At 47.2% G+C, this 13,350-nt stretch overlaps 1 protein-coding gene across 3 annotated transcripts in view; it reads left to right on the top strand.

Annotated features, from left to right (window-relative positions):
• Positions 1 to 13,350, top strand: part of COL26A1 (collagen type XXVI alpha 1 chain) — a 157,290-nt gene that overhangs the window by 30,176 nt on the left and 113,764 nt on the right. For all 3 annotated transcript variants that reach the window (XM_081131654.1, XM_081131653.1, XM_081131655.1), the window contains exon 2: positions 12,070 to 12,192. In XM_081131654.1, coding sequence (XP_080987780.1) covers positions 12,070 to 12,192 — 123 coding nt within the window. The remainder of the gene's footprint in view (positions 1 to 12,069; positions 12,193 to 13,350) is intronic.

The following is a 13,350-nucleotide window of genomic DNA, read 5'->3' as shown; positions in this document are numbered from 1 at the left end:
CACTCTGTCACCAGCTTGCTGTGCCACCTTGGGTTCTTCCCTTCTTGGGGCCTTGTTTTTTCACCTGTAAAGAGGGGGTTGGGGCAAGATGCCCTTTGAAAGTCTCCTTGCAGTGCAAAGCTTTCATAATTCTCTATCCAAGTCCACAGTGAGATGCTTTCTGGAAAATACTCCCAGACAAAATTCTGTGTGCTTCACAGAGTGGGAGGCTCTTCCAGCGCACTTGCAGCAGCTCAGGAGTGGTGGGAGCTCAGGAGTGGTGGCCTTTCCATGTGTCTCTCCCTTGAGGAGAAGTGCTCCACCCCCTGAAATGCTGCAGCTGAGCCTCTTAGAGACTGGCATTCTGAGTTCCAAGCAGCTGTGCTTTCAGGGAGTTCACTGTGTTGCCTTGGGCTATACTTAATTGTAATAATAATCATGACAGTAGCTACCACTGGTGTTCTTTTACAAGTGACAGACTGCTTACCTATTCATTTATTTGTGTTGATCTCAGGTTGTATGCTATTATTCCCATTTTATAGATGAGGCGACTGAGGCTCAGGCATGGCAAAGCCCATTCGATTAGAGCAAAACTGGAGGCTGGCTCTCTTGCCCCATCCATGTCCTGTGCCTCTACAGTTACCCCACAGTTAGTCTTTACATGAGGCAGGGTCTCTATAACCATTTGAGGAAATGGTGACTGATGCCACCGTGGTCCACACCATTCAGAGCCAGCACCTTGGCTGGCAGTCAGTAATGGGAGTCATGAGGCGCTTGCTACAGTGAAGTTAATGGAAGTGAAACATCTGTATCCCAAGGAGCCTAAAATCCCAAACCAAGAGGCTGGTCAAGCCAGAGCAGTCTGCCCCTCACTGACCCAGATACAGGCTATGAGACTGTCCATGAAGATGATCTAGTGGAGAGAAAAGTGCAGATACCATGTGGGTAAAGAGCACAGTCTTTTTGCTTTAAAGAGATTTAGCTAGTTCAGGATTGTGATTATATTTCCATTATGAAGTACAATCATTTATAGTTTAATAGTAACCCCTACTATCTGTCTAGAGCTTTGCAGTCCACAGATTATATCCACAGAGTTGTTATTGGTCTTGAGACTTCTGGCAGCCCTTGGAAGTTGGGCTCCTATTTTGTAGATGAGGAAACCAAGGCTCTGTAGTTGAGACTTGCTCAAAGCTATGCAGGTGGTAGGTAGTGCAAGTAGGACACAAACTAGGCCTCCTGGTTTTACATTCTTATGCCTTGGTTGTACTGTTTGAGAGCAGGTTATTTTTATTAGAATGCTTTCAGATGTGAGTCATAAAAACCTTACTGATATGGGCTTAAACAACAAGGTCATTTAATATTACACATATTGAGAAATGGGTGGCTCCAGGGTTCGCTAATTTGACAGTATCAAATGCTCAAAGCCCTTGCTTTTTGCTCTGCCTTCTCCAGGCTGTCCTCCCTCATGGCTCTAAGGTGGCTGCCACTGCTCTAGGCATCACATCCTCACAAAACTGTGCACAGAAATCAGGATGAGCTTCTTTTCTTGCAACTTCCCCTGCCCCCCAGAGGATAATGTTTTTCAGATGCGTCTCAGCTGACTTTCTCTTACTTGTCATTAACCAGAGCTGAGTGAATACGCCAAAAACTTGATCAACGAGATGATGATTTTGCCCACCTTTCTTGAACTTCCTGATGCCCAGAGTCTGAAAACGGGTTTTGTTAGCTGGGAAGGAGGAGGAGATTACTGTTGGGGACACGTGTCATGTATCGGAGTTCAGTTTGCCCCTGCTTCTCTCACAATCTGTTCTAAAGGACATAGAGTGCCTACTGCAGGGGGTCCTAAGCCTCCCATTTTGTGCCATGTGACTTCCCTCACAGCCAACTGGACCAGGGTTGAGCATGTGACCCAAAGCAACTAGGCCTGCAGGGGCTTGGGGCCGAAGGAGGAGCTGGGCCAGAGTCTCTCTGTGTCTCAGGAAATAGGCCCGGGAGAGAATGAGGTCACTCAGAGTGTGGTCTGCAAGGAAATAAGAAGCTCAGACCAGCATGTTGACCAATCTCGTCACTAAGTACACACTCTTTCTTTTGGGGGAAGTTACTTAGCCTGCCTGGCTTCCTCTGTATCACAGGCAGGTGACAGTTCTTACTTGTAGGTTTTTATAAGGATTGCAGGAGGGAGATGTGTGAGAGGCTTGCCACAATGCCTGGCACGTTGTAAGTGCTCAGTAAACATTAGTTACTCTTATTTCTGTTTTAGTTTCCAGCTTCCATCAGGTAGATAGGGCCACCTTCCTCCCTCAGCATCACCTGGAAGCCTGTTATATGTGCATATCCCTGGGCCTGTCCCCACATTCTGTGGCAGCGTTGGTTTTGAGAGATGGTCCATTTGAGAAGGACCATGGAGGAAACAACTGCTGGGTCCTGCCAGATCTTGGGCACACAGAAAGCTCTGATTTCTGCAGAGGTTACTCTCTGGCCAAAGGCCTCATGGTCCCTGGTGGACATTGAAGATTGTCATCGGGTCCAGAACAAAGGTGAAGCTCCTTTTTAGATAAAAGTGCTGGTCGGTTCCAGTTCTGGTACTGGGTTCTGCGTAGCCAGAGTGTTTCTCAGCACCTGGTCACCCTAAATGTGTGCAGAGATACTGATCCCATGGAAGGCATTTGGCACCATCCTCTCACAACTTGTCGACTCTGGCACACCTATTAATGGAAGTAGCTGGGGATCACTATTGAAATGCTCAAAACCACACCATCTGTTTGGCCAAATCATATACTCCCTTAGCTGCCCCAATGCGAATGGGAAATTCAATCTGTAAGTGGCTGATGTTCCATGCAAGGTTACTTTTTTAAAATTCTCACTCGAGGATATGTTTCTCATTGATTTAGAGAGAGAGAGAGAGAGAGAGAGGAGAGAGAAAAACATCTATGTGAGAAACATCAATTGGTTGCCTCCCGTTTGGGCTCTGACTGGGGATCGAACTTGCAACGTAGGTTCCCTGACTGGGAATTGAACTTACAACCTTTGGGTGTACGGGACCATGCTCCAACCAACTGAGCCACCCGGCCAGGGCGATGCAGGGCTCTCTCCAGCCTTCTTTCGGGTGGGGAGGCCTCAGGAATTCCTGCTGTGGAAAGTGCTGGAGAAGAAGCCCTGAGGATAACGAATCTGAGAGGCTGCCTGTGGCACAGTGGTGCTCATTGGGGCGCATCAGCTCTGTCTCTCACAGACCCAAGTGGTCTGTGAGATCCGCACGGGTCCACAGGAATCCACACCTCGGTGTCCCATGGGGCCTCAGTGCTGGCCCCCGGAGTCCATGTTGTCATCCTCCTGTTTTCACAGAAAGACTGAGTCACTTCTGTGGGCTTTCAGATCAGCACCCTTTCCCTCTAAAATTCAGCGGCCTTAAATTTATTTAAAATCCTCTCTGGTATTGCCTCCAAATGGACAATTCCAGTAAAAAGGATTGGGAGGTAACGCAGGCAAATCTGTCTGCTTATGCAAACACACCTACTGGTTCCTGTGTCCTAAAAACTGAGCAGGACTTAGTGTAACATACACTCAGTTATTCTTACATGAACAAAACCATAACTTTGAATAGTGGTTTAAGTGGATGAGAGGTGGAGAGAAACATCAGCCACAGACACATACACAGTTGGGAGAGATTGTGTGTTAATCCAAGGGTTGGCCTGATTCGGACCCAGTTTGCCCGAATGGGAGACAGATGATGGAGAAAACCATCTAAGGGGGCTGCAGCCATGAGTGCTTTCATGGACTGTGCCCATTTATCCCAACTGGGCTCAGCCTCCAGCCTCTGTCTACCTCTCTCCCCACCCTATGCCATCAGAGAGTCCTCCTGGAACCCCATTGACCGGGTTCCCCTCTAGTAAAAAACCTTCCATGTATTCACCGCTTCTTTTCCAATAGGGTGCGTTGCCAAGCTCCTCACAGGCCAATTGTGTATCTTTAAACAATTTTTTTTTCAATTATGGTTGATGTTCAATATTAATTTCAGGTGTACAGCATAGTAGTTAGACATTTATATAACTTACAAAGTGATCCCCCTGATAAATCTAGTACCTATCTGGCACCATGCATAGTTATTACAATATTATTAACTGTATTCCCTATGCTGTACTTTACATACCCATGACTGTTTTGTAACCACCAATTTGTACTTCTTAATCCTTTGGTGTATCTTCTGTTCACTCCTGCCTCTGTTCACTCCTCCCAGGATGGGGCACTTACTACAACCATTGTGGGCAGCTCACTGCACCCGTGGCCAGTTCTCCCAGGAGCAGGTTCCTCCTTAGCTTTCAAAGGTTCTGACCTGACTCTGGGCCTCTGGGCCATGTAAGCAAGTCTCGTCTGGTTCCCCTGCTGGCATCTGGGGAGGAGAGCTGGACTCCCGGAGCTGCCCTCTCCCACCATGGCCCTCAGCTTATTTCTCCTCAGTATAGCTGAATGGCCCATTGCCAATAGTCTCACCTGTTGGAGATGGCAGATATGCACCCGAGGGCCTGGGGCCTTCCCCTCCATCTCCACAAATCTTGGGCTTCTGACCTGTCCTCTTCCTATGGATACTCACCGCTCTGCAGATCAGCCCTTCCTCTCATGGAGCCCTGTCATCTACTCATAGGACAGCGGCCACAGCCCTCTCTTTCCAGGGCACTGGATCTTAGCTTGTCTTTTTCCCTGTTGGGGCTCACGGCAGACACCAGGCTGAGCCCCAGGAAGCAGATTTTGAGATGGGCTCTGACAAGGAAGATGTGCATTTGGCACAGCTCTTAGGAGTGATGCCTGTGGAAGGGGAGGACAGAGCAGGAGGGCATAGAAGAAGCGGTCGAGCTGTGATGCAGGCCCAGGAACAGCTACCAGTGACCTCCCGGGGAGCTCTGCAGCTGGAATGGTCCTTCAGAGTTGTCTTGACAAGCAGGCACTGGATGGGGACTGCCCTGGGAAGAGCTGGGCCTTGGGCGAGGCAGCTCTGGGCAGCTGAGGCAGCGCTTCTGGCAGCTGGGGCTCAAGGCCCTTCATTGAAGGGGATCTGGGTGGCACAGCCCAGTGTCCACCACACATGGCTGGTCAGTAGGGAAAGAGAGGAGCAGGGGTTTTCTTTACATTATTCTATTAAGACAGCCTGAGGTTGCTTTTGTGTTTTGGAAGCCACAGCACATACTGCTGACTCACACTGAACTTATTGTTGGCGAGAACCTCTACGCCCCATCTGGGGCTTGTCCACTGGGTTTTGGGGATACAGTGCCGGACTCCACATTCGCCTGGTCATGTTTCATCTTGTTAGATTTGGCTCCTTGCTCAGGGTTGGGGAGATCTAGTTTGGATTTTGACTCTCTCCCAAGACCCAGGCCCCTGTGTCTGCCAGCTCCTGGTCTTCCGCAGTTTCCTTAAGCAAGGCTGCCTCCATCACGGTCTGCTGCTTGGACCTCTCCTGGTGGCATGGCCGCAGGTGGATACCCAGGCACTCTGGGGCGGACTTCAAGTCAACCTGACAATGTAGCCAAGTAGCTAAGGGCTGAGCTTGAATCTTGGTTGCCTGTTGACTTCTGGGGCAGCCTTGGACATGTTACAAACTTAGGCTTCTGACCTGTCCTCTTCCTGTGGATACTCACCGCTTACCTTGGACATGTTACAAACTGTGCCTCAGTTTCCTTATCTGTAAAAGTGGAATAATAACATTCCTTACTGCCTAGGGTTGTGTAAAGATGAATGAAAGTCTGACCTAGGTAGCTGCACTGAGGAGGGGGCAGGGAGCAGGACCAGCTCCAAGCCCACCCATGAGCCCTGTTATGGCCTGACCTGCCCTCAACTATGTCTCAATGGTTTCCCACATGCAGTAGGCACAAGTTTCTCCTGCTTGCTGTTTGTATGTGAGATGGTCCCCTGAGGGACTTGGCTGCCAGGGGATATTGTATTTGCTGTCTGACTCTCACAGTCCTCGCTGACAAGGTGGATGCAGCAGAGTTTGGAATTAGAAGTCTGAGCTTTCAACAGACCACGTACTGATGTGTGACCTTGAGGCTCCTCTAGAGTCTTAGGTTCTTTCTCTATAAAACTTCCACCTGAGAACTATTGAGAAGATTAAATGAGGTCACATGTGTGTTAGTTTACTACAGATGCCATAACAAAGTTCCACCAAGGGGTTAAACAGCAGAAATTAATTTCCTCATAGTTTCAGAGGCTGGGAGTCCAAGATCAAGGTATCAGCAGGTTGGGGTTTCTACAGAGGCCTCTCTTCTTGGCTTGCAGATGGCCTCCTTCTCCCTGTCTCTTCACATCATCTTCCCTCTGTACATATTTGCATCCCAATTTCCTCTTTCTATGACACCAGTCATATTGGAATAGAACCCACCCTAATGACCTCATTTTAACTTAATTATCTCTTTAAAGACCCCATACATCTTCAAATACATTCTAAAGTACTTGGAGTTAAGGCTTTAACATATGACTTTGGGGGTACACAATTCAGCCCATAACAGTATGTGAAACTGCTCTGCCAACCATAAAACAGGTCTTGGGGTGCTGGGCCTGACTACTCACTGGAGAGTTCATGATCAGGAGCTGGGCTGGCTGTTTGTGCCAGAGCTGTTCTCTCTCTTTGGTGGGGGCTGGGAGCTGGCTCCTCTGCCAACATCTCCCTGGGGACCAACCAAAGCCCCATGGGACCTGCTTCATGGGTGTGACCTCAGTCATCTGGATTGTCCATCCGTTGGGTCATTCATTACTTTCAGGAGGCAAACCTCAGTTCTTCCAGAGCTTCTTGAGCTCAGCTAGCAGGGAAACCCCTGGAACTCACCTCTCTGGGGGTTAGGCAGGATGTGGCCAGGTAATTAGAATGAGAAGCAGGTGGGGAGGGGCCTGAAACTGGACACCCCCAACCTTGAGGTATGTGGCTGCAGCCATGGGTGCAGAATCTGCTGGGGCCCCAGGCCTGCACAGCAGAACCCAAGAAGCAGTTTTTTCAGTGAGTGAGTGTGGATGGGAGAAGGTCCTCCTGGAACATAGGGCTTGGGGTGAGATCAGCACACCTTTAAGAGGTCTGCCCTGAGCCTGCTGCCCTCAGGGGCCTGTCTGCAGTTTTCTGGTATGATAAGGGCTAGGACAGAAGGACGCACACAGCCCTAGGGTCAGGGGATCAGGAAGGGCTTCCAGGAGGGGTTGGAGCCGGAATGGAGAATGGAAGGGTGAGTAAGAATTGGCCGAAAGAAAGAAGGTGGGATGGCATGCCAGGAAAGACAGTGTGACAGTGTAGATGACAAGACTGAGCATGGTGGGAAGTGGAACCTGAGAGGTGGGTGGGAACCGTGGGGGATTGGGAGCTAAGAAAGTTTCAAGAAGGGAGGAGACTGGGCCAGATTTGTGTTTGGTGGCAGACAGAGGAGACTATATAGGGAGACCAACAGGGGCAGAGGCTGAGGGTGAAAGATGAGCATACTTGAGTCAGGATGATGGGAAAAGGGCAGGAAAGGGCACAGGAGGCAGACTTGCCTGGCATGGGGGCTAACTGGCCATGGGGAGTGAGGGAGAAAGGTGGAGTCTGGGGCAATTTGCCCCTGGGAGTTCTGGGTAAGGGGACCTGGAGCTTAGTGGTGCTGTCACCAAGATGGAACGACTTAGGGTTGGATATTTATGGGCTCAGTATTGGACAGACTGAAATGGTGTGACTTGTGGTGTTCCATGGGCTATGATGAAGTGTGACCACTGTCCAGCAAGTGGGGCACATACGAGAAGAAGCATTGAGGTGACTCCACATGGAGGTGGAGCAGAGCATGGGACAGGGAATGGGGGCAGACTGGGAGGCACTGTCAAAGCCCTGGGGCTTGGTTTAGGCTCAGAGCACAGGGTCCTGGGGATGGAAAGGAAACATAAGATCAGGTCCCAAAGCAAAGCTCAAATAGGAAAATGGGCTCAGTGCCTGTGTGGGGGAGGGGGAACGAGGGCTGCTGCAGTGGCATCTTCCTGGGTGGCAGGCAGCATTGAAGACAGGTTGGTTAGTCATGTTCAGAGGTGGGCATGGGGTAGGGACATCCTCCTGAAAACCCCTCCATACCATTGTGACATAATTTCCTGAAGGCACTTAGCACTTGTTTTCTCAAAGGACCCTAAATTAAGGATTTCATGGCTCAGCCAAGTCATGGAGCCAAACACTTAGTTAAAGCTGCTGTGGGAGCAGCCCATGAGCCTAATAGAGCAGGGCCAAGTTAGCTGCTCCTTCCCATCTGGGAGTGGACCCCTTCTTATCAGGAAGGGACCTGGAGAGGAACAGATCTGTCCCCAAGGCTGGGGGTGAGTTTCCCATTCTGGACCCTTCAGGAGAGCTCAGCTGGGGAAGGTGAGGGGAGCAGACGAAGAGACGTTGCTGAATGATGCCCAAAGATGACGCCAGTTCCTTCCCATCCTGAGGCTGTTGAGGAGGGCACCCTCACTCCCTAGGCAGTCAAGGATCAGCTCTGCAACTCCCAAATTCTATGCTCCTGGACCATCCTTCCAGGAGGATCCTGAAAGGTATGGACATCTCCTGCCAAGCTAGTTTCTGGGTGGAGTGATCTGTAGCCCATACAACCCTGCTCACCCATCACTGACGGGTGTGGGGTGGGGATGGGCAGTGGCGTGAGGTCACTCACCAAACAGAAGACATACATAATGCTCAGGACATGGGGGTCCTAAGAGGCAGCCAGACTTCCCAGAACCTCAGGTGCCTGCAGATGGACAAGGTTTTGAATTCCATCCGAAAGCCCCGGAGCCTTCTTTCCTTGTCTCGGCCTACCTTCTTGGTTGTTTTTGGCCAGGTTTTGATTTGGGAAGCCATTTACAGCCCATTAAAAGATCAAATGTCTGGAGATGATGAATCGTGGCATTTGAAAATGTTTTAGAATTCACAGCTCATTTCCCTATAGAAAGCCCTGACCCGGTGTGATTCAGAGATGGCTGGATGGTCTGTTTGTTCCAGACAGCTGGGGGCAGATCTCGGGGTGGAGTTCTATCCTTGGTTTGGACAGTAGTTCATCCTGAAGAGACTCACACTAAGATGGTGCTGATGCTCCCTGGTAGAAATGAAGGAAGAGCTCAGGCCTCTGACATCTCACACAAGTTCCAGACCCAGTTTCCCTGAGTAACTGGCAGATACAGAAATCTAGGTTTGTAGGTGGGACCCTGCTGGTCCCCTGGGCAGATAGGCTGGATCCCCTCCCCAGTTCAGGCTCAGGTTTTAGCTATGGGAAGCGAGGTTTAACCTCCCAGTACTTCTTTTCCAAGCTGCAAAATAGGAAGGACAAACCTTAGGCTCTTATAAACATGGTGGGGTTTCAGTAGCGAGCTAATCAATAATGAAACCTTGCCTTTTGTAGTGATGCGCGATTTACATACCACTAACCTAGATGTGCTCGTTTAGAACTCACACCTTGAAAGGTAGAATTTTTCATTTAACTGAGGTTCAGAGAAGGGACATAACTTTGCTCAAGTCACACAGAAGGTTGATGATGGAACCAGGTTTTGAACGAAGTCTCCTGGTGCCTTTGGGGAGAGGGAACAACTTTTGACTACTTTTGCATTTTCTTCTGTGCAGATATTGGGGATATATATTTTCCTAGAAAATTGTCAAGATTTTGATGATGTAAGGTCATATATAATATTTACTTATAATTTCTAATCTCTTTTTGGATTTTTTTCTTGTTCTTAATGTCTATGTCTTTTGTTTGTTTCTCATTAAGAATCGCCTATGCTTTGTCTATTTGATTTTTTTTTTTTAAACCTGTGCTTGGTTTTATAGATTCACTTTTTAAAGTAATCTATTTCATTAATTTCTGCTTGCATCTTTCTTAATTCCTTTCTTCTCCTTTCTACCTACACTGCCTTCTAATTGCTTTATTTTCTGTGGCTACTTTCTTGCTTTCCTAGTGTTTTATTGGGTTAATAGAATTTTGTTTCATGTTTTTTTGTGTGGTTGGTCAGTTTTGTGTCCTCTTTCTTGTCTCATTAGTATTTATCTTCAAATTCAAGAATATATTTAATTGTATATTTTTCTACTGCACTTAAAGTTGCATAGCTTCTATATCCTTTCCTTAAACAAGACAAAAATCTCAGTAACTTTTGGTTCCTTCTGTCCCCCATACAACTTCCCCTCTTTGCCATCTTCCATATTGCAATCATCTTGGATTTTAGATCTAGGCTATTATTAAGTCTTATTATTGTTTCTTTGTTCATAACTGCTTCTCATGTTTAATATGTTCCTCTTATGTCCTTAATTTTATTTTGCTGCAATACATCCTTTAGTAATTCTTTCAGAAAAGGTGACTAGTAACTTTCTGATTTCTTGTGCACCTGACAATGCCTTTATCTCACCTTTGCCTTTGAAGGAGAGTTTGCCAAGGTATAGAATTCTGGGTTCTAAATATTTCCTCTAGGAGTTTTGAAGTAATTGTGTCACTATACTCTTGATTATGATGTTGCTAATAAGAAATCTAATTTCAATCTATTGTAATCTGTTTTTCTTTTCTTTCTACAGCATTTAGTAGTTTCTCGTCATCCTGAGTATTCTAAAATGTCACCACAATCTGTTTTTATTCATCTTGCTTAGCACTCAGTGGGGCCTTTCAAATGAAAACCATACGTCTTTCTTTAGTTCTCAGAATTTTGATTTTTGTTATTTCTTCAGCTATATACTTCCCTTTGTTCTCTCTGATCTCCCCTTCCAGAACTGCTAATAGATATATATTGGAACTTGTTCTGCCTTCTAGGTCCCTCACCTTTCCCTCTTCATTTTCCATTCTTTTTTTCCTTTCCAGTGCATCCTAGGAAAGTTCATGGCTCAGATTTCCAGCTCATCAGCTTACTCTTTAGCTGTGTCCATTCTGTTTTTCAGACCATCTGTTGAGCTTTTCATTTTCACAGCCATACATTTCATTTCCAAGATATCTATTTTTTATTTCATAATATTTTTTTATGAGTGAAAAATTCTCTTGTCTTTTGAGAACATTAATTATGCTTTAAAAATTATTTCCATCTATTTGCTTTATTAATTGTGTTTTTTTTCCCCCTGAGGTGTGATTTATTCTCTGTCGAGGCAGTGCCTTTTTTCACGGTGTTAGCCTTTTTTCTAAAGTAATTTGAAATTCCTTGTATTTGCGGTTTTCCATTTGTTTGTCTCTATTTCTCTGTTTACTGCTACTTTGCCTTTTTGAGGGTTGGTGGCATAAGTGAGGGGTAGAAAGTGTGCAAGAGTTTGTTGCCTGACCTTGAGAGGTTTCAGTTTCTCCTGGAGGTCATCAGCTTTTTAGGCACTCTGACCACACCTGTCTCAAAACAGCTGAGTCCCATACCTGATTCTTGATACCAGCAGGGATGGGAATCTGGGTCCTACCTGTCGGGCTCCTTCCACTATGGTCCTCTGACAATAACCGCAGGCCCACGCAGGTCATTTCCCTGCTCAGAGTCCTTCAGTGGCTTCCCACTGACTTCCTGGTAACACCCACGCCTTGCTTGGCAGGGTACCAGGCCTCCTTCTTTATCTTGACTCCTCCCCTTCCCACAGCCTCTGGGCCTGGTCTGACTGCACTCAGGCCCTTGTGAGATCGCTGCATACCATGGTCTATCTCACTGCCCTGTCTCTGCTCTCACTGCTCCCTCCACTGCTAATGCCACTCCCCTCATGGCCCCATGCTTTTGGTCAGCTGCCTCTTATCTTTTAGAACTCAGGTGGTCAGCTTTCTTAGGACCTGGGCTGGGTGCCCTGCTTTGTTTCTGTAGCTCCCTTGCTCATGATGTGGTTGTACTTATGACCCGTGTTCCTTCGGGTTGTAATCGTCTCTCTTCTCCACCGGAGTGAGATTTCCCAGCAGGCGGGGGCAGCTTTTTCACTGATTCCACATGGAGTGTTTGATGGCTCTGATGATGTGAGGGTTTGGTAGCCAAAAGGGGTGGTATTGTCCCTTCCTCTTAGACCTGAACAGAGGGTCTCAGTGGGACTCTTACCCAAGAGGACATGCCCCCAGGCTTGTGGAGGGGACTTTCGACCAGCAGTCGGCAGCTCAGGAGCAGCCGGTGCTGACATGACTGTTGTTCTCCCCACAGGCACTGGTGCCATCACACAGTAACACGGACGGTGTCCTGCCAGGTGCAGAACGGCTCGGAGACAGTGGTCCAGCGTGTGTACCAGAGCTGCCGGTGGCCCGGGCCCTGTGCCAACCTTGTGAGGTAAAGGCCGCAGGGCTGGCTGGCTCTGCCCTTCTTTTCTGCTCCCTTGGATGAATCCAGCCCCAGCACAGCTGTGGGGGGAGGTGGGTTGATGCTCAGAAACAAAAGCCGAGCATGCGTTTAGGGAGCACCTTCTGTGTATGGGGGGTATGTGTGTGCAAAGATGAAAGGGAGAACCTCACAATCCTGACAGAACCTCACAATCCAGTGGGCGTTTGATCAGCAGAAACTCACAATGGTTAGTGGGTAGGATAAGGAGATGGAAGGGGCGGGAGACGGCCAGGTGAGGCTGAAGATAAACCAGCCTGCTCTGGGGCTCCAGACTAGAATGTGCATCCATGATGCCCTTGAAAGTCCAGCCTGCCTCCAGCCCCATCTCTCTCATGGCTCTACCCTCTCACGAACCCCACTCTGGACCCTAGCTTTCAGTGGCTCTCAGCATTCACAGGGAGAGATTTCTTTTTTCTTTAATTTTTAAAAATTAAAAATTTCTTAATTACAGTTGACATACAATATTATATTAGTTTCAGGTGTAAAACATATAAATCAGACATTTATATAACTTACAAAGTGGTCACCCCAATAAGTCTAGTACCCATCTGATGCCATACATAGTTATTACAGTGTTACTGACTATATGCCCCATGCTGTACTTTACATCCCCATGACTATTTTTATAACTGCCAATTTGTATCGTTTACCTTTTTCACCCTTATCTCCAAACCCCCTCCCATCTGGCAACCATCAATTTGTTCTCAGTATCCATGAGTTTGTTTCTGTTTTGTTTGTTTGTTTATTTTGTGTTTTAAATTCCACATATAAGTGAAATCATATGGTATTTGTTTTTCTCTGTCTGACTTATTTCACTTATCATAATACCCTCTAGGTCCATGTTGTCGCAAATGACAAAATTTCATTCTTTTTTTTATGGTTGAGTAATATTCCATTGTATATATATACACCATGTCTTTTTTATTCATTCGTCTGTTGATGGACACTTAGGTTGCTTCTATATCTTGGCTATTGTAAATAATGCTGCAGTGAACATAGGGGTGCATATATTCTTTTGAATTGGTGTTTTGGGTTTCTTTAGACAAATACCCAGAAGTGGAATCATTGGGTCATATAGTAGTTCTATTTTTAATTTTTTGAGGAACC

This window comes from Miniopterus schreibersii (genome assembly GCF_964146895.1).
Source record: "Miniopterus schreibersii genome assembly, chromosome: 3".
Lineage (NCBI taxonomy): Eukaryota > Metazoa > Chordata > Mammalia > Chiroptera > Miniopteridae > Miniopterus > Miniopterus schreibersii.
The sequence above is the reverse complement of the archived record's forward strand: the minus strand, read 5'-3'. Positions and strand labels throughout refer to the sequence as shown.